Source organism: Phoenix dactylifera, unplaced genomic scaffold (genome assembly GCF_009389715.1).
Source record: "Phoenix dactylifera cultivar Barhee BC4 unplaced genomic scaffold, palm_55x_up_171113_PBpolish2nd_filt_p 000492F, whole genome shotgun sequence".
Classification (NCBI taxonomy): Eukaryota; Viridiplantae; Streptophyta; class Magnoliopsida; order Arecales; family Arecaceae; genus Phoenix; species Phoenix dactylifera.
Genome location: NW_024067912.1, coordinates 51,079 through 73,880, shown reverse-complemented (window position 1 = coordinate 73,880; position 22,802 = coordinate 51,079). Strand labels below are relative to the sequence as shown.

Below are 22,802 nucleotides of genomic sequence, written 5' to 3'. Positions count from 1 at the left end.
AGACATCGCCGGAAATCGCTCCGGGCACCGACGGCGAGGTTCGGTTGAGGAAGGAAGCGAGGGAGAAAGACAACAAAAATAAGAAGCAGCCAAGTAAAGCCCTTAGGGCAAACTCGAGGGGTTTATATAGACCCCCTTGACGGTCCAGATCGGCAGGGTCGGTTCCCATCCCCCGACCGGATTGCGCCACGTGTCGACCTCGGAGACCGAGGCACCGTATTCACTCCGGATCAATAAATCGGGTACGAAATCGAAGCCCTGTCCCATCGGATCTCAGGGCCTCATTATGGGTCCGCAGAATCGAATCGCCTTGAAGAACGAACGGACGGCACCTCCGCTCCCCTCATTTAATAAGGCCCTGGGGCACGTGGAGCCCCGACGTAGCCTTCACCTCGCTGGATCCATGATCCAGTAATACGAGATCGGAAGCGTCCGATCCTAGGTCATGCCGCGTGTCCGTTTTGAACCCCGTAACGGCACACTCATTCATGAGCGGAGAGTCTCGATTACGGGATCGAGGCGTCGCCTCGTCGAGCCCAAGGACCCTCATCATGGGTCCGCCGCACGAAGCGATCTTGGCGATCCAAGAGACGCCACCCCCGTTACACCCGCTCCGAGAAACGTAAAGACACGAGCTCCACCATAAGTTCGCTGAATAAAGCAACCTCGAAACGCCCAAGGGCGCGGGTCTCGCCATAAACACTCCGAGAAACACGAGGGCGCGGACGAGATTCGCCCCCCAACTTTAATGATAGACTTTACTTCCCACGTCCGAGCCCGCAAGCCGCTCGAACTCGGAAGTCGGGGGGTAGTGTTGGGGGAATAAGATTTTTCCCCCCAAGTGACACAAATGCCCCCAAGAAGCCACACAATCGCCGACCCTGAACAGCCGAAGTCGGCGTCCGACCTCGGAACGCCCGACCTCAAGACATCCGACCTAGGAAAATCTTGATGCTCAAGGTCTACCCTTGTCAGCCACCTACTACGGCCGTACTCCTCCGAGGTCCAATTGAGGACCATACCCTGCCACTGCTTCAGCATTTATTGCGCATGGCCGCTGTAACCCTCCGGTTCACTCTACAATTAATGTGGATCTCCGGCTTACTCCACCATTAATGCGGATCTCCGGCTTACTCGACAATTAATGCGGATCTCCGGCTTACTCCACAATTAATGCGCATGGCTCCTGACATCTACGGATCCTCGGCTCTCCACGGCAAGTTAGCCCAGCAGAGTCTGGTCAACCATGATAAGTCTCTGATCTCGGCCATACCTCCGACACCAATGCAATGATTCGCCTGGTAACGTACTGGTTCGGGTCGTACGACGCCCTCACCGCCGACATCAGCACAATGATTCGCCTGACCGTGCGCCGACCTGAGCCACATGCCGAGCCGTACTATGGCCTCGCCCTGTTACATCACAGGTAAACCGACCCCCACCTATAAAAGGGAGCCTTGGCTTCTCAGGAGGGGGTTGGGAAATTCCGTGCCTTACAAGCACTGTTCATCTCCTCCTTACACTATCTGCCCCCTTCCTGACTTGAGCGTCGGAGGGCCGGCGCCGGAAAACCCGGCCACCGGTTTGTTTGCAGGCACACCAAACGGCGGACGCCGCTCGCCGACGGATCGCCGCCCCGCCGTGAGGACCCCCAGCTCCCTCTCTCCGGCCACCCCAGACGGAGGACGCCGCCCGCCGACTGGTCGCCGCCCCGCCGTGGTGACCCGCAGCTCCCTCTCACTCGACCGAAGATTGCCCCCGGGTCCAATTTCCAGCAACAGTTACCATTGTTCTAGCTTCTAACTAATTTATTTTTCAATAGAAGTGGCCTGCAGGCAATGGACTGCAGAGCGAAGGATAACCCTCACCAAAATACCAAGTTTGCCGGTACAACCCCAAAGAAACTTTAACAGATCGGTAAGCAATTTCATTTTACTTATTTATTGCTATTTCTTTAATATGAAGCTGTTGCAGTAGTGCATGGATAAATCGGCAATTAAATCTAGCCTTTTGGTCTAATCATAATTTATTGTACCAGCCCAAACTAAATTGTATAGGATGTATTGTACCGTACCAGTTTGGTACCAGTATAACTGGTACCCGGTATAAGCGGCATACTAATATTTGGTATGCCGAAAAGATCTTGTATCGTATCGTACATCGTACCAACACAGTGTTAGTGTGGCATCGATATGAGATTCGGAACCGAGATGGCAAACCTTGAGTCTAATGCTCTGAATATATCGACATAGAATAGTCTCGATGTAGTAGATGCTATACAAAATTTTACGACCCCAATGATCCAAAGCATAAAAAACATGCAAGATATTAAAACTGTATGCTGAATGCTTGTAGGATGAAGAAAGATCAAAGAAAAATCATAGAACATGTTTTCAGTAATTCTTATAGTTATCCATCAATAACACTATAACCTCAAAGAAAAGATAACCAAAAGCATAACAGTAAAGATAACAAGAAGCAAATGGCAGAGAATGCTGTCTTCAGTGAGCAACGTACATTGATTTTCTCAGAGCATGAAGGAAACATCCTTCTCTTTGCCAACTCTCTTGGCAAATGATAAACCACATAGCAACTTCCCGAAAGCTTTTACCAAGTAAGATCTATATCACTGCTTTTGTTTATTTGTCTCCACTGCCTTAAACAAATAGCAAAGAGAATAAAACAATCGGGATTGGTTTTTCTGCCATAAACTACAAGAGAATGAAAGTGATACATACAACAATTCTGTTTTCTCGTTGAGCCATGTGACCTTCTAATGGTTAGGAAAGACCCAAAAAAAGAAAAAAAAGGTGAGATAAAGAAAACAGCAGATTACTCCAGCCAAGTGTTGCAGGCTGGTGGTGCGGCTTTGCCGTCCCTCTTCTAGGATATTTTGTTTTCCGACTTCTTTGGATGTAGATTAGTATGATTCATCCATCCAATCAAAAAAAAAAAAAAAAAGACAACAATGGAGGCCGGTCCACCAAGAACCAAGACATGGAACAGAAAAGACTGGCCAATGTCTCCCTAAAGGAGATGGAGAGCCCTTCGAGAACATAATGGAAGACCTAATCCCATTCATTTCATCAGTCAGTTTGATATCAGCCATCAACTAAACAATCTTGCCTCCTGTATGCAAGTCCCAAATACTGGTAGATGCTATGGAGCACAAATTATGTATGCGGAAAACTAACAATCCAATTGCAAACAACCAAAATTTAGAAAATTACTCTGTGTTAACCAGAGATCCTACTAGATTCTTCCAAAGATTGCTGATATTTCAGACAAATTTTAGATCATGTAAGAAAACGCCACTCACCAGCATGTCAACACAAAATCACATGCAAAACTGCAAGACGACAATGACGAAACAACTACAATTTCGTCGGTTGCAATGGCTTCATATAAACTCACCGTGTCATATATTGTCCAATAGCCAGCCAAATCGTAGTAACCAAACCAAGTAAAAAACCCCAGCATCCCACTAGCTTATCTCACAGTACAGTGGATGATAGTAACAAAATAGGCTACCCTGCTTGAGGTCCCCAGACAGAAGGAACGTAATACACTTTACTCGGTGTCCGAAATTGACATGTCAGGGAAGATGAAGCCAATAGCAGCAGCAGAATGGCCAAACACATCATGTGAATTTGGATCTTGTTTCACTCGGCTCTTTCAGATAAGGGAGGACGTCAGCTCAGCAACATCTGATACCACTTGGTTGTAATCTGCCTGCAATTTTTCCTTCACCTCTTGCTCCAACTCTCCTTTGGTTGGTTTGGTCAGTATTAAGACACAGCAGGTAGGCCTCTTGGTTGCCCCAGCAGTGGCAAGATCCTAGAAAGGGGGAGAGAAGGGATCCCAAACAAGAAATGTGTCAGCAGAGACTCAACTAAATATTATAACAGTCTTGCATGAAATACTGATAGAATGGTGAGACTCCATAATCAGGGATCACATTGCTTTCTATAGCACTACTTTTTACATGAAAAGGTTAAGGTGGCAGGTACCTCAACAACCAATCAGAGGGAGGAAAGTGCAAAGTTGTTTGGTAATCATGTGACACCCCTAGACAGTTTAGTTAAATTGATTGTGCTTTCTACATCATTAAAAAGAAGATTTTCTGCTGGCTTTAAATTGTATGTCTGTTTTAGGAAGGGCTGTGGAGCTTGTGCTAGTAAATAACCCTGGATAAGTTGTTCAAGCCATTGGGTTGCGGTGACAATGGTGGAGATGAAATCTAGGATATGGAACAAGAATAGAAAGAAACTATTACAATATGAAACAACTATACGCCAGCTAAATGAATGCTCTCTCTGGCGGACCTAAGAAATTGGTAAGAGTGTATATGGAATTTGGAGGTCAGTGTTTTACAAGTTCCTTGTAATGGTATAGGCAAACTGAATTGCCAAATTTTGAGGTTGAATAGAAGTCCTACAGTTTTAACTATCATATTCTACCAAGTTTCTAACAATTTTGCTCTTTCTTGATCCTAACAAACTTTTCTCCAACTTAATAGAAATGCGCTCCTTGTATAAAAAATAGTATAAATAAACCAGAACTCTCATTCACCAAAATGGGAGTTACCCGTACCCCAGTCTTCTTTTGACTCCTTCGCCCATGCATGTTTAATAAAAAAGAAAAAGATCAAAGGACATCAACAAGATAACAACTAACCTCCTTTGAAGGGACATAGAGGTATGGAATATCAGCTTCCTCACATAATATAGGGACATGCGTGATTACATCAATTGGAGAAATGTTTCCTGCAATTATACACAACCTGCACGCACCAAATCAGTTCAGAATGTTAAAAAAGCTGTAAAATCAGTTTGAAGTGTTAGAAAAAGCTGTAAAACAGAACCATAAGAACATATTACACCTTGACAACATCAAAACATAGAAAATTTAAATGCATGTAAATCTATTTAATACATTGACAAATTCAATTAGATCACTGATGCCGATCGACAAGTCATGATATAGGAGTCTGGTATTCTCAGATTGTGTTTCTGCTCATGTATCATACACCATATTGACATGTGCATCATAAAATGCAGTCCAGGTCAGTCTAAAGACGCCATTTCAAACATTGGTCAGAACCTTTGGTGACTTTATAGCTCAGTTTCTATCCTCACTAGTTTCTCGTGAATCTTGGCATATATACCAACAGCCATAGTCAGAATCAGTAGTGTGCACATGCTATTAATTTGTTGCACAACTTGGATGAATTTTGGGTGCATCATGTACAGTACCAGGATGCATAAATTCACTAATTATTCATTTTAGACACCAAAAAGTACCCAAAAATTAATGAAAATAAAAATGGCATCTTAACAAGGTACCAGGACACAACGCTATACCATAAATCGGTATGATATGAACCAGTACCATGCCAGGGCAGTGAAAAACCAGTACCATGGTCAGTACTGGTATTTTTAACCTTAGGCTGCCCCCCAAAAAACATCGCATATTGGTTCTGTGGTAAGAAGACCTCGTATTGAATATTAAGGCAATGGGTCTCCGTAAATAAGTAGCAATAAGGCCAAGGCATCTATGAAATGTGAGCATCGGTCAAGCCCAGGTCAGAATTTTTGTCCAAAAAGAGGAAAAGAGGACATTTTATAACCTATTAATGGGCATGGACTCGAGCTATACAGCAGGAAGAGCTTCTCTCTGCATAAAGATTATGCTTGCATTCAGGCTTTAAGATAAAATTCCATGCTCTTTTAGTTTGATCAGCATCATTGAACACATCCTACAAGCACTTCTACAAATATTCTTTACTACTTTTCCTTGTATTGATTATGGAATATATGAGGGCTTCAACTTTATGTTGTTATATGCTTCTATAATCGTGTTTCTTGGATCCATCTGATTTTTCTGTATATTACACTATAGTCTCTTAGCCGTCATTATTTCGAGTATTGTCTTTGTTAGTTTGTTTATATTGTAGAAATAATTGCATATTTCTACTAAAGATACCAAAACACTGTTCCAGGGGAACAAAGGATTAGAAATTGCGACTAACCAATGCATTTTGAATTTACAAGAAACATGATACCGCCAATCCTATTACAAGATGTATGCAATAGAGTATGCATCAGTGAATTCTTGGTCAAAAATTTGCATCATTTTCCTCCCACGATGCTATGATACCCCCTAGTGATGCAAAATCAAAAGAAGCCACTTCTAATTAATCAACTTACACTATATATGTTTCTTAATAAGCGCCAGGACAATATATATTAAGGCATATATGCAGCATTTACTTTTTTACTAAGGTATATTGTCACTTACGCACTATACTTACAAAAACTCTCTATCCTCTAAATGAGAAGTGAACTTTACAAACCCACCAAGGGTGCATATAGCAAGCATGAGTTCAGCCTTAGGTACCCAAATCGGCTCAGCAATATAGGTATATGAATCATCATGTATACCACTTTTACATGCAGGGATGATAACCGGTATATAACATGATGTGCCATGTCAACTTCCATTGTCCTCCTTTAAAATTTCACTCCTTTGAGTTGAATGGTTTAGGTAATGCAAATTATTCATTTTCCCAAAACAGGAGCAGTTGTGAAAGTGTGCACCTTAGGCTATTTAAATAATAATAATAATAATAATAATAATAATAATAATAAAATACAAAAAATGCTGTGGAAGAGTGTGTCAAAGCAAGATTCTAGCAAGATCTGGAAGCAGATGCAGCATCCTAGGTACAAGATTCTAGCTAAGGAAAATTTAAAGCTTTAAGCACAGTTGTAAAAGCAAAAGGATCATTATCAAATGGTTTTAGACAAACCGGTCAAACATGCTAAAAAAACCTTCTTTTTTTGGTTAGGGGTTGGGGTGGGGGAAAGAAGGGGGCTCTCGTTCATGATAATTTGGTAAAATTTTATAATTTGCAGTTTTCCCATGACCTAGTCCTCAACCTGAACCTTCCATTGAAACTAGTGAGGAGATGTCAACTTCAACCAGAAAATGGAAAAGAAACAAACAATATGATGAATTACCAAGCAATCATACTTCCACCTTTGAATTGATGGTAAATAATCTGAGAAGATATAACACTATCCAACAAATTATTGATATAAAAAAAATGTATAGACCAAGCCAACAGCATGTTGAATCTTGGGATGAATGGCTCATGTAGTATCAGCCATGCAATTCTTTTAATAGACATAACTCAGATTCCACGTGCACATGTCCATGCAGCTGTAGTAGTAAGCACTAAGAAAAAATAAAGGAAAGAAGATAACACCACATTCAACATACAAAAATATTTGTAATTTACTCTAGTGTTGCAATAAATGTTCTAAAATCCGGCTCAAACATCGACCCATTTTAGTGTACAGGTCACATGTCAATAATTTAACTGCAAGTCAACTCATTGACCTGTGACACTATAAATATATAAATATATGAAATACAGACAATAATAATTTAAAAAAAATCTAAAATTATAAAAAAGCATGAAAAATATTATGATAGGGTTCCTATTGTGCAATATAAATGCCATAAAAATGATAGAATCTCTCAACTTATTTTTACTAAAGACTGAAAAGGATATGTATTAGTAACTAATATCACCAACCATACATGTTCTATAAGTAATTTTAGATGGAAATGAAAACAAAGGGACTGGGAACTTGGAATAGCAAATTCTTCCAAGATTAAGATGAACCTTAATTCCAAAGTCTAAAGAGGTAAAAAGGCAGCTTATGTTTTAATATTTTTCCGGCACCCTTAAAGAAGTTAACTAGAGGAACCAAAACCAATTGATCTTGGTGGGTTAGGTGATTAAATTGGTTAATTTGTCAGAGTGCATGGGTTTCTAGAGTATCTAGGCGATTGAACCAACCCATAAAGGTTTCTAAGTCGCAGGTCAAGCAGGTCAGCCCAATTGACTCACCTAGGTCTCCAAACATGGGTTGCTATTCTATAGTAATGTTTGTAATATGGACAGAGTTATAGTGCTCCCACATGAGCAAATGACAAATTAACCCCCATGAATTGCATTAGATAATCTTCTGGATTGTATTATCATCATTTGGCCAGTGCAGCAATCGTTGCGGGAAAAATGGTGCATTATTGGCATGGGCCGAAAGACAAAAATACCTCCATGCATCTAATACTATCTAATGCAATACATGGAAGGTATATTTGGCATTTACTCGTACAACCTACTTTGAGAGTTGCTATGCTGGAAACATTATAACTCTACCCTTTTAGTATGTCTCTAGATTATTTAATACCTTTTTCCAATTCATTCTCCTGTATTTGGTCAATAATCTTTTTCTTTTCACGAAGAAGTTTGCAAATTAAAATCATATATTATATGGAATCTAACCAGACTCTTTTAGGCTTTTGCCTATGTCAAAAAATGTTTCCTTTTTAATGTAGAAACACATGAAATGGTAAGGGAATATCTAGAATGTCATCGTGTCATTACTATGTTAACCTAAAGCCTGAGGGCCATAATCCATACTCAACATATCACTTTTTGGCTTGGTCCTATATCAAATTCAACTTTCTAATCAATGACTTGTTTTATCGCCTTTTATTGCACAAATGAAAAGTTGGAACATTCTTGAAATTCTAATGTAATTCAAGGATGCTATGCACAAGACTATATTATATTGTCCTTTTTATATAGTTCCATTTATATACAACTAGACATGTCAAACTCACGTGAAGGTAGTAACGATGGCCGAGATTCCCTAATCTATTTTTTTTATTATTCACGTTGTACAACAACTACATTCTCTATTTGGAATGTGCATTTTTTTTCTTATTTCTCTCCCTCAAAGTTGGAACTGAATTAAGTAGGTTATTTTTATTTGAGATGGAAAAATTGTAGCAAAAAGGATAAGACATGAAGAAGAAAAATGAAGCCTCCTAAGCATCCTAAGCAGTCTTTGACTTCAATATTAGAATAGACAAAGTGTTGAATAATGTTTATATAATATAATTACCTCACAGAATCCATATGAACACAAAGAAGAATCAAAAAAGAGCATAACGGGCTGCTTTATCTTAAGACAAACCTAAAGATCTATTAGCTTTTTTGGAGAAAGAAACTTGAGGACTAAACCCCAGAAACTTCCACTTATATTACCGTACCAGAAACATTAAGTTTACATTACATAAACCACACAGGTTCAGAAGGGCAGAAAAGATAAGTGGAAACCTGACATGGCACATCATGTCATTGATAGAATGTGGATAAAATGTGCATGACAGTAATTGCTATGCCCAAAAAATTGGACCAATTCAGCCTGTTGCCTAATCCGCATATGTGGTACGCCCAAAAGATATCGAAAACTTGTTTGTTCTTTTCTGTTCAGAAAAGAAAACCAAAGCAATTATAGTTTCTAAAGGATGGTATCTTAAATCAAAAATAAAAAAAATAATCACGGCATTTCAGGTGCAGTAGGCATATGCTTTGATTAGTTGATTATATATAATTATATATATATATAGTAATCTTGCATAGGATATGGACAAACACACACATACATACAAATACATATATATGCGTGTATATGCATATATGACTGTACATGTCAACTAAAATGCTTGATGCCAAAGTGCATCATTGCATTATCTCTTTTATTTTTCTTTAATTTATAAATCACGACAAAAGAGTGTAAAGCTATTAAATAAGTTCATCACTGTATGTTCACATACAGCCATCTTGTTATCAGTGGCATGCATTTCTTGTTATAAAGTTTAAGAAGTCATTGATTTACCACTTAGTTGTATTCCGTCCTAGACATCCTCACTAAAGAGCGGAAACACACAGTTGTATCCACATGCAAACAAATTATCAAAGACAACACTCTACAGCCCTAACACCTAGGAGAGCATGATTTGATACAATGTATAAAAGTACAGATAAGTCAAAGAAATATTATAACAAAAATAATGACATCAAAACCCATAGTTCTCTGTGAATCATCAGAAAAATTTCTCATAATTACTTGTAAGAGACATCAAAGTAAACTAAGCAAGATTAAATGGTACAGTTGTATTTACAATAAAACCATGAAAAATATTATCCATACAAAGTGTACTAGAAATAATCTTTCAATCCATATAGAGAACCTCTATGCGGGCATCAAATTGGAGTACATGCCCAATGACTGATACAATATCCTCCATATTGTTGGACCCAATTCTGCCATAGGCTTCCTTACTCAAGCTAGCCCAACCACAGGCCACAGATTATCAACCTAGCTACCTCCCGGACCAGGATTTTATGGCCATGATATCCAACACAAGGCCTGCTTGCACACATGCATGCATGTATGATTTACATAAATCTACATCTCTGAGTGTTAACTCAATTATAATGCCATGTTATAATATATTTACACACACACGTGCATATGTGTATATGTGTGTGTGTATATATATATATATATATATATATATATATATATATATATATATATATATATATATATATATATATATAACATGTCTTATAAGCCAATGTGAACCAATCTCAACAAGTATATATATATGACTAAATCCCCTAAAACAATTTGTAAATAAAGTGAATTGAAATAGAAAAAAGAAACGGTTGCCTATAACTTGAACTCAGAACTAGTCGGATGGAGTAGATAACTTTTATTTGTTGGGATAGAGAAAAAGATGCCTCCCCAAAACTAGTCAGATAGAGTAGACAACTTTTCTTTGTTGGGATAGATGAAAAAGATCCCTCCCCAAACCATGCTTGCATTTTCCATTGCACACGACTATGTACATAATATATATTTACATATAAGCTGCATAATAGATATTTATATATAAGCTGAATTGCTTCTAAGAGTATTTGACTCCAACTGTTTCCGAATGGAAATCAATGAACAGCCTCTCAAAATGAAAATCCGCACAATTGATTGTGATATAAGATGTATAAAATACTTGAATCTAAAAATTATATATTTTGGAGCTCTCTTGCCTATGCATCTAACCTGGTGAAAAATAAACGGTCGCAATATAGCTAGTGAGCAAAAGCATAGCATAAAATATTTATTTAGCAATTCCAAACAGTTGAACTTGACCTAAATATTTCAAAACATATGCATGTTAAGTTTCAGCTAATATGGATGTTTCTAAGCTATAGATCAAATTAAAACATGATATCCTACCGTTAAAAATGTCAACTTTGTTTTCATCTGATGTATAACTAAACTACTTTAAAAATTCATGATTTTTTGTTTATAACCATTTTATATATCGTAGCTCATGATTAATGGTGATGATTTTCATTTTGAAAGGCCCTTCATTGGTTTCTATTAAAAAGCATCTAGAGCCAAATACTCTTAGAAGCATTTATATACGCGCGTGTATTATACACAAACACACACACGCACACACATATACATCATTTGCATATTTTTGAGCACATGGATATCACAGGTGGTTCGGAAACGTTTGCAATGGATTAAAAGAAACCATTTGTCCTGCTACTACCAAATTATTCAAACACTGACGCATCAAAATTTGTGCTATCACTGCAATGATTCAAGTCTTATAGTTATTATGTTATTATATATACTGCTGTTTAGAATTGCAAATGAAACAAGATTACTTGCAGATAAGAAGGGTTTCAGTAACTCCAGTAGATTTTCAATTTAAGTTTTTTAATTTGATCGGAAGGGAGGAACAAGAAAACCAACCCTTTTTGACCGCGACGAATACTCTTCACCACTTCCTTAACTCCTCTTTTTAGGCATTTCGACTCGGAAGCTGGAAAAAATGGAAACGCACAATGTCAGATGACCGAGAGAGCGAGTCAAAACAAAGTATAGATAACTAAAAACTCACACCCCAATATAACTGAACAGAAACAAATTGAAACCCGATATTCCTCAAACGAAGAAAATTCACTAAGGAACTCCACAACCACAATAAAGAAAATGAAAGAAATTTAATTACAAAAGGCAGCAGCTGAATAACATATGGATGGGGAGAAACTCTTAACGTGATAGTAAAAATTAAGAAAGCCAACATATCCAAATGAGAGGAAAGCAAGAAACGAGATATATATATATAAAATACATATATATATATAATGGATAAGATTAGAGATGAATGCCACAAAATACAAAAAAATAGTAAGAAAATAATAATAAAACATACAAGTGGGCAAACAACGGAGATCATCAGAATCTGATATCAAAGCGATTTGATAGGAATGGATGATACCTCTTCGGACAAGCTTGAGGGTCCGCTTCCGGAGCTTCTTCCCGGCGAGGGGTTTGGCGATGGGGGCAAGCGCTATTAAATTCCTTCTCTCCTTTATCGATGTGCTCTCCGTCTCGCTATCGCTCCCCATCCTGCTTTCTTTCCCACCGTCTCTCTTCCTTGCTTTCTTTCGCTATTTTAGAGGAGCAGGTGGGGTTTTACGAACTAGGGTTTTAGGGTGGAAGGGGGAGCCGCTCAAAAGGTCGTCTTAGTGTCGGGTTCGGTTTTTACTAATAAACCGCGAGCCGGTAATAGTTTCCTGGTCCGTTGGTTCACTCCGTTCGGGTTCAAAAGGCGGCGGCTCAGCCCCTTTCCTCAAAAATAAATAAGTAAATATTCAAATCTAAATGTTTAAAATATTTTTGTGATATATTAATATTTAAAATTACCGACTGTAGAACTATTTTTTATGGATAGATTTACTATATTTGAAAGACAATTAATAATTTTATTAAAAAATGATTAGAACTAGATTTTCTATCCTCTCTTATGCTTTAACTTATGCTTCTTCTGAAAATACTTTCCAAATTTTTGTTTGAAAAGTATTTTTTAATCTAAAATTTATATAAAATTTTATACTTTTTTAGAAGGTTTTATTTTCCAAAAAAGTGGTTAATTAGTTCAATTGGTATCAATGGATGGTATAACAAATTTGGTCAAGTCCAACTTCCACCGTGGTTCATGAACCCAATGAATTATCAAAGAAATTTTTTTTTTTTTGAAATGGCATCAAACACATCCACAAACTAACAAGGAGTAAGAAGGATGCAAGTTTTTTCCCCTTCCAACCCTAAGGGCTCGTTTGGTTCGCGGAAAGCATTTTTCCTCTAAGGAATATGATTCCTGAGAAGCAGATTCTTAGGAAGAGGATGCCTAGGAAAGTACTTTTGGCATGTTTGGTTGACCATGGAAAAGTGACAGGTTTCCAAAGTGTTTATGTTTGGTTGACCATACACTTTCCTGAGAAAGTTATGTATAATTCCTATTATACCCTTAATAAAAATTAAGTCTTTAACGTCTCTTTAATGCTTTTTTAATGCTGGAGGGTCTTTTAGGAAAAAATAAAAATGGAGTGATTTCCACCTGATGGGAAAGTAACTTTTCCATGTTTCCCATGGGAAAGACTTTTCCATGAAATGTGGGAATCATATTCCCATAGAAATACAATTTTTCCATCTCTCTCCTTTGAAAACTCCAACCAAATAAGAGGCATCTCCTTATTTTTTCATTGACCACACTTTCCCCCCTTTTTTTCCCGCGAACCAAACGAGCCCTAAGAGATATACTTTTATGATCATGGCGAGTGATCAATTTTTGACAGTGAAGTGACCTTGATGCACTTAAGATTTGATGTAATTAATGAACTTCTTATTGATTAGTGTCCATGTACGTAAGGATTGACTATTAGTTAGGTCCAAGGAGACCGAGCATATAATGAAACCAACTGTATCAAAGAAGCTTTCTAGGTGATGAGAGACATCGGCATTATCTTTTACTACGATTCAGTATATGCAACGCGTATGCAAGAAGAATCCTATTTGAAGCTTTGGAGATCTTTCACAAGAAGCTAGCTTCTAGGCCTTTCTCATTACAGATTGCCACTCTATCCATTAGCATCGAGCATGCACTGCAGGAGAAAGAAGAGATGGATTGTTGTGACTAGAGAATGAGAGAAAAGATATAGAGGATAATATATTGGACTATTAAGAAGCAAAAATTTAATCAACTCTCTTCTTTTTCTTTCCTTTTCTTTTTACACACTTTCCGTATTTCGGATTAATTTAATTTAGGATTTTTTGCATGGATACCCTCTTAAATATCAAATTTTGTATGAATATCCTTCCAAAATTGATATTTGTATGTATACACTCGTAAAACATTTGTTTTGCTATTTTACCTTTTTTTTATTCTTGTTTTTGCATATTTATCCATACCATCTAACACCATTAAAAAATTAATAGTTTCAAATTAAAATGACTAAAATGCCTTTAATGGATAGATGTGCAAAAAAAATATTTATAAGAGTATACAAGTAGATAGCGATTTTGCAAGGATATTCATACAATTTAGCATATTTAAAAGGATATATATGCAAAAAAGAATCCTAGTAGATGGGGAACAAGCAAAATAAAAATTTATCATTGTAAAGTTCACGTATCCTAGTAGATGGACAAAGTAAGCAAGCAAAAGACCTAAAAGAAAAAACATTATCATTAAAGACAATTTCACACAGTCATACATGTACCTTGTAAGCTACCATACAGAGAATTTAGTGATTAGCTTTATTTTTCTAATGCTTAATTGGTCAATATAAATGGCAGAGGCTACCCAAGAGCATGCATCAACATGCATGCATGCACATACATGAACTAATTTATTCTAAGGCATTCTCGCAGCAAATGAAGCAAGCCTCCTTTTTCTATTTTTTGAAGATAGAGTTGCTTATAACTGATTGTGACCCTGTGGTCTCAAAATGAATTCTTCAACTGGATTTTAAAGCAGCATGAATTAATTTATTCTAGGCAGCCTCACAGCAAATGGAGTAAGTCTCCGTTGTTTTTATTTTTTGAAGAACACAGTAAGAATGCCACCATTTGGGTTCAAACCTAGATACTTTCCCAGCAAGATAGGGGTCTCAACCAGGTGCCTTAAGTCTACTGGGCTAAGTGAGGAGCCACATAAAATTTGATTATATCTTCAAAATAGTTGACAAATGCTTCATAAACATAATGATGATATAATGAAACACTTAACTGAGATGTTATAATATAACTGCATGGGCATTTGTCATCTGATGATTGACGCACCTAACTTGTAAGCGACAGTGTGGAGTGATTGGTTATACCCCTATTTGATTTTGATGAGCTCAAAGCATTTGAGTATATTTCAAGTTGTACTAAAGAATTCAATCTAGTGTTTCAGGCAAATATATGTGAATTTATCTTTAATAGCATCGAGCCTTTGTTCAAAGTCATTTGGCTAAGTATTGAACTAATTTAAGCCAAAGTTTGAAGCTCGAGTCGACTCCGGAAGAGTACGAGTTGACTCTAAGTATTTCAGAGGTTCTGGCACGAGCTCGAGTCGACTCCGGTACACTACGAGTCGACTCTGACCGAGAACAGACAGAAGGACAGAAAGATGAATTTCAGACCCTGTCACCGAGTCGACTCAAACGGTTTCGAGTCGACTCCGATGCTTACCGAGTCGACTCCTGACTGATCTGAGTCGACTCCAAGGAGTAACAAACAGAAGGACAGAGAAGTATATTTTGGACCCTGTTACCGAGTCGACTCCAACGTTTGGCGAGTCGACTCCTAAACAAGCAAGAGTCGACTCTCAGAGGAAAGCAGACTGAAAGACAGAGGATCAGTTTTCAGGCTCTGAGAGCCGAGTCGACTCCAAGATGATCCGAGTCGACTCCAAGGCAGTTCAACTCCAAAGACAGAGGATCAGTTTTCGGGCTCTGAGAGCCGAGTCGACTCCAAGATGATCCGAGTCGACTCGAGAAAGAAATGCAGAAAATTAGATCTCTGGAATCCTGAGAACGAGTCGTCTTCAGAGGGCCGAGTCATCACCGGATACTGGCGAGTCGACTCCAGGTTTGGCCGAGTCGACTCCAGAACGGGACAGCACTTTAATTCAAATCCTGAACAGTGGGCGAGTCATCTCTAGTAAAGCATGAGTCGACTCCAGCAACCGTCGAGTCGACTCTAGATCGAGCGAGTCGACTCCGACCCCAACGGATACATTGTCAGGAGTTGCAGATTGTGCAGAACGGCCACAAATTAGTGTCTAACGGCTAGTTTTCAAAGGGACTGCTTAAATAGCCAGAGTGAACAGTAGTAGACACCAAAAGAGTCACTCCATCTGAGCATTAAGTGTTTTCCATCTACTAAGAGTCTATTAAGAGAAAAGACAAGCAAAAGAAGGAAGAACCGCATTCAATACATAACTAGAAGTCTTCCCTTCGCATTCAAGGCTCTTCCTCTGATTTCAGATCTTCAGTGCATTCAAAGAGGAGACTCAGAGTTCGAGAAGCCCCTTCTTCCTCTTCCAAAATCTGTTTGAGGGCTTCTAACTCTACTCTTTTCATATTGTTTAATATTTGCTTGTTAAGAAGCTTTCTTTGTAATTTTTTCCAAACTATTTTCTTACTTGATTCAATCAGAGGATTGAATCAAGGGTTGTAAGGTTTGTTGGTGAGCCGAAGTTAAAACCAACGGTGTAAGGGTTCGATTGTGATCCCGGGAAAACAATCGGATGGTTCTAGTCGGTGAGCCTGTGAAAACCGACCGAGTTCGTTGTGATCTCGCGAAAACAACAAGTTGGGTTGTGAACTTGTAAAACAACCGGCTGTAATCTGGAGGATTATAGTGAACTCCTAAGTGAAGCTTGGGGAGTGGACGTAGGAGTAAGGGTTAGCTTGGAACTACTATAAATTGGTTTGTATTTGTATTGGTTGCTGTTTTCTCTCTCTCTCTCTTCATTCACTTCATCTAGTAACTTAACTAATTTGCCTGCAATAGATTTAGTTAATTACTAATCATAGTTTTTAATTGGTCGACAGTTAATCCAAACCCAATTCACCCCCACTCCTGGGTTGTCTTCTTGGGCAACAAGTGGTATCAGAGCTGGAGCTCTTATAATAAAAGAGTAAAAGATCAAAATGACAACCCCTTTTAGATCTTCTCTTATTGAGGGGCAATCCACCCATAGGCCTCCATTTTTTAATGGAACCGACTATACCTATTGGAAGGCTAGGATGAGGATATTTATCCAAGCCCAAGACTATGAGGTTTGGAGCATAATAGTTAATGGACCATACATTCCTTCTATTTTTGTAGATAACATTACTATACTCAAGCTTGAAAAAGATTGAGATGACAATGATAGAAGAAAGGCACAACTAAATGCCAAATGATGAATGTACTTTATTGTGCCTTAGACTGTAATGAATTCAATAGAGTCTCTACTTGCAATTCTGCAAAAGAGATATGGAAAAGACTTGAAGTGACCCACGAGGGCACGAATCAAGTCAAGGAATCCAAAATAAACATGCTAGTTCATAAGTATGAACTATTTAAAATGGAATCTAATGAAACTATCACGTACATGTATACTAGATTTACTGATATTGTCAATGGCCTAAAAAGCCTTGGCAAAAGTTATACTAACAGTGATCTTATCAGGAAAGTTCTTCGATCTTTACCAAGGTCATGGAAAGCCAAGATAACGGCGATCCAAGAAGCCAAAGACTTGAACAAGCTGGCACTCGAGGAGCTCCTTGGATCCTTGATGACACATGAGCTCACAATGAAGCAACACAGTGAAGAAGAGTCCACCCACAAGAAAAAGGTAATTGTCCTTAAGTCTACTTCTTCTAACAAGGATCCCTCTTGCAGTAGCTGCAGTGAAGAAGAAGACAATGAGGGAGATGAAGATGAGGCTCTTCTCGTGTGAAAGTTCAGAAAATTCATCAACCGAAAGAAATCTTTTCATCAGAGGAGAGGTTCCTCAAGTTCCTACAACAAGGACAAAGGTAAGGAAAGAGAAAGTGAGGAAATCGGTTGCTATGAATGCAAGAAGCCGGGACATTTCAGAATCGACTGTCCCTTGCTGAAGAAGGGCAGCAAATACAAGAAGAAGAAAGCTCTTGTCTCCACCTTGACAGACTCCGATCAATCATCATCATCATCGGATGAGGAACAAGAGAAAAAAGCAATTTTTTGCTTCATGGCAAATGATAATGAGGTAATATCTGAAACGCATTTAGATTTTACCTTTGATGAATTGTATGATGCTTTTAATGAACTAATGGATGAATATAAGATAATAAACCTTAAAAATAAAGAATTAAAACTAACTAATCAATCTCACTTCCATAAGTACGATAAATTAATTAAGGACAAGGATTCTATCATCCAAGAAAATTTAGAACTTAAAACAAGCAACCAAATGCTAACTCAAAAAACTAATACCTTAATTAAAGATAACGAAAGACTAACTAAGGAAGTTTCAGAATTTAAAAATAGTAAACAAACTATAAAAGATAATTTTACAAAAGACTTAAACTTACTAAAAACAGAAAAACTGAAGTTAACAAAAGAACTTGAAAAATACAAACCTATTGTAGAAAAGTTTACATATAGTTCTGAAAAATTGGAGATGATCCTTAATAATCAACGAGCTGTGTTTAATAGAGCTGGTTTAGGGTATAAGCCTAAGAATATTTAAAAGTTTCTTAAAAACTTTTTTGTAAAAGCTGGAGAAAGTAAAACTAAAAATATAACATGTTTGCTGTGAAAAAGTAGGACATAAAGCTAATGTGTGTGATCATAGGAAAGTAGAAGCTAAAAAAAAAATTAAAAAGGTTTGGGTTCCAAAAGGAACCAACATTACTAACCTTGAAGGATCCAAAAAAACTTGGGTACCTAAAATTGTATGATTTCCTTGTGTAGGAGTGTCTTGCAACCAAAGTCGACAAAAACTGTTGGTACTTGGATAGTGGCTGCTCAAGACACATGACGGGTGACAAGGAGCAATTTTTCACCCTAGAGCCTAAAAAGGAAGGTGCTGTGACTTTTGGAGACGATAACCAAGGTTACATCGTTGGCATAGGTAAAGTACAAATCACCTTTTCAACCTTCATAATGTACGATTTGTAGATGGTCTTAAGCATAACTTACTTAGCGTTAGTCAATTATGTGATAGAGGTTTTGATGTTCTGTTTAAGCCATCTCTATGCATCATTACCAACTCAATTGACAATAGCTTAGTATTCAAAGGAATAAGACGTGGCAATGTTTATGTAGTAGATTTTGAAGATCTCGCCAATAATAGCCATTGCCTAGTAGCTAGTGATTCTAAAGTTGATGATGCAAGTTGGTTATGGCACCGTAAATTAGGTCATGCAAGTATGGATACAATATCAAAATTAGTTAAAAGAGATTCTGTGATTGGTTTGCCACAGCTAAAATTTGAGAAAAATAAATTTGTGAAGCATGTCAATATAGCAAACAATCTAGAAGTTCTTTTAAATCCATAAATTGTGTCTCTACTGCTAGACCCCTTGAACTACTTCACATGGATCTTTTTGGACCAACTAGAACCACAAGCCTTGGTGGAAACAAGTATGGCCTTGTCATTGTAGATGATTTTTCTAGATACACATGGGTCATATTTTTAGCTCATAAAGATGAAGCATTTTCAGTATTTAAGAAATTTCATAAGGAAGTAACTAACTCAAGAAATGCTTCAGTTATAGCTATTAGGAGTGATCATAGAACGAAATTTGAAAATCATCTATTTGATGAATTCTGTAGTAAAAAGGGGATAACTCATAATTTCTCTGCACCTAGGACACCACAACAAAATGGAGTTGTGGAAAGAAAAAATAGAACCCTAGAGAAAATGGCTAGAACCATGTTGTGTGAAAGTAACCTCCCAAAGTATTTTTGGGGAGAAGCCATTAACACGTCATATCATATATTAAATAGAGTTTTATTGAGACCAATTATAAAGAAAACACCTTATGAACTTTGGAGAGATAGAAAGCCCAAAGTAAACTATTTTCATATTTTTGGGTGTAGGTGTTTCATTCATAATAATGGCAAAGATAACTTAGGCAAATTTGATTCTAAATCTGATGAAGGTATCTTTTTGAGATATTCTACATCAAGTAAAACTTATAGAGTCTTCAACAAAAGAACCCTTGTTATTGAAGAGTCTATATATGTTGTTTTTGATGATACTAATGATGTCTCTTCTAGTAAAAGAGTAGCTCTTGATGATGATGCAGGAATACTTGAGAAAAGGATAGATGATATGAAATTACAAGAGAATGTACCGAAGCAAATTGGAGAAACTTCAACAAGCCAAGAGGTAAATGTTGATCATGGGCTTACTAAGGCTTGGAGGTATGCTCATGGTCACCCTAAAGAATTAATTTTAGATGATCCATCTCAACCTGTTAGAACTAGAGCATCTCTAAGGAACTTAAATAATCATCTTGCATTTGTCTCACACTTTGAACCTAAGAACATAGAAAAAGCTGAAAGTGATGTAAATTGGATAAATGCTATGCAAGAGAAACTTAACCAATTTACAAAAAATAAAGTATGGAACTTAGTTGAAAGACCCACTGAATATTCAATAATAGGAACTAATAAAGTATGGAACTTAGAAACAAGGCTAGACTAGTACCAAAGGGCTATAATCAAGAAGAAGGTATAAATTTTGATGAGACTTTTGCTCCTGTAGTTAGACTTGAGGTAATTAGATTGTTACTAGCATTTGCATGCAATAAAGATTTCAAATTATTCCAAATGGATGTAAAAAGTGCTTTCTTTAATGGATATATTAATGAGAAAGTTTATGTAGAACAACCTCCTGGTTTTGAGAATCATCAATACCCCAATCATGTTTATAAACTAAACAAAGCACTTTATGGTCTAAAACAAGCCCCTAGAGCATGGTATGAAAGACTTAGCAAATTTCTATTAGACCATGAATTTTCTAGAGAAAATGTTGATACAACTCTATTTTTGAAAAAGGAAAACAAAAATATGTTTGTAGTGCATATTTATGTAGATGATATTTATTCGGTGCTACTAACAATCGCCTTTGCGAAGAGTTTGCTGAGTTAATGCAGAGTGAATTTGAGATGAGCATGATGGAAGAATTGAACTACTTCCTCGGACTTCAAATCAAACAATCCAAGGAAGGAATTTTCATCAATCAAGCTAAATACATCAAGAAAATGCTAAAGAAGTTTGATATGGATGGAAATAAGGCAATTGGCACCCCCATGAGCTCATCATGCAAACTAGACAAAGATGAATCAGGTAAATCAGTTGATCAAAAGCTGTATAGAGGTATGATAGGATCTTTACTATATCTTACAGCAAGTAGACCTGATATTATGTTTAGTGTATGCATGTGCGCTAGATATCAATCTAATCCTAAAGAATCACACCTAATTGCAGTTAAGAGAATTTTTAAATATCTCATAGGAACAAAAAACATAGGTCTATGGTACTCTAAAGAATCAAGCTTAAATTTAATAAGGTACACTGATTCAGACTTCGCTGGTTGTAAACTTGATAGAAAAAGCACCAGCGGATCTTGTCAATTTTTAGGAGAAAACTTAATTTCGTGGTTTAGCAAGAAACAAAACTCGGTTGCACTATCTACGGCTGAAGCCGAATATGTTGCTGCCGGGAGTTGTTGTGCTCAAATTTTATGGATCAAGCAACAACTTGAAGATTATGGCATTAAACAAGATAAGATTCCCATAAATTGTGATAATACAAGTGCAATAAATCTAACTAAAAATCTAATTCAACACTCAAGAACTAAACATATTAAGATAAGACATCACTTCATAAGAGATCATGTGTTAAATGGTGATGTAATGCTTGAATTTGTTTGCACTGATGATCAACTTGCTGATATCTTCACAAAATCCTTGAGTGAAGATCGATTTTGCATTCTTAGAAGAGGGTTAGGAGTGATTGATCCATTCTTGTGATACTCCTCTCTAAATGATTAATTTTGATGATTAGCTTATGTTAGATATAGGATTTCTTATCTATGGTCATCAAATCTGATCTTAAATCTTAGATATTTCCATAACTCTCTCCTTTGGCACGGTAAAAACAAGTTTGTTTTTGATTATGTGCCAGAGTTCGAGTCGACTCAAATAGATTTTAGAGTCGGCTCGTGGGCGAGTCGACTCGCGCATATTTAGGAGTCGACTCACGCATATTTAGGAGTCGACTTGCGACTTACCAGAGTCGACTCGAGGTCGGAAATTCGATTTTTAACCCTAATCGAAACGTTTATTCCTCACTTCTATTCTCGGCGGCCACTGTTCCAAAACTCTAGAGGCGTCTCCGACCTCGTCTTCGACCCGTTCTAGGTCCTTTCCCTCAGGTTTTTTTCCATTTCTCTTGTCCATCCCTCGATTTTTAGGTTAAAATGCCTAGAAAAGTCGTTGTCTCGAGCCGGAAGAGACCTCTCTCCGCAAGCGGCGCCGAGCGACGGTCCAAGGCGAGAAACGAACCCGTGAGGCCACCACCTCCGGTTTCTTCTCCGCCGAGGATGGTTCCCTCGCAACCGTGTGCCGGAAGGGCAGTCTCTACCGGAAGGAAAGTCAACTTTGACTTTCTCTTCCGGGAAGGGTTCAACCTAGGGCATCATCTTAGAGCCCAAAGTCTAGAATATTTTTGTTCTCTTTACCTCCCCACCTACCCGGGGTTAGTTCGGGAATTTTATGGGACCGTCACAAGGGGTGGCGGTGGTGTCCAAGGAGTAGTAGGCAATGTACCCATTCTCATTTCCGAAGATCTCATTGCTAGGATCCTTCACTTGTCTTGCGATGGGATCGCTCCCACACATCCTACAGATAGGACAGAGGCCCTTACGGCCATTTTAGGGAGACCACCCCAATCTCTCCTCGAGGAGGTGTCTGCAAATCAGCTTACGGTTGAAATGCGACTCCTCCTGAGCATCATATCTAGGACCCTTTTTCCTAA

At 37.8% G+C, this 22,802-nt stretch overlaps 1 protein-coding gene across 1 annotated transcript; it reads right to left on the bottom strand.

Annotated features, from left to right (window-relative positions):
- Positions 1–3,260: 3,260 nt before the first annotated feature.
- On the bottom strand, positions 3,261–12,471 carry LOC120106223 (H/ACA ribonucleoprotein complex subunit 2-like protein). Its single transcript, XM_039119157.1, has 4 exons — positions 12,229–12,471; positions 11,700–11,769; positions 4,678–4,783; positions 3,261–3,837 (listed from the first exon to the last, which is right to left on the bottom strand). Exons 1-4 carry the CDS (start codon positions 12,356–12,358, stop codon positions 3,676–3,678), a joined length of 468 nt encoding a protein of 155 aa, XP_038975085.1. The 5' UTR covers positions 12,359–12,471; the 3' UTR covers positions 3,261–3,675.
- Between the last annotated feature and the right edge of the window lie 10,331 nt (positions 12,472–22,802).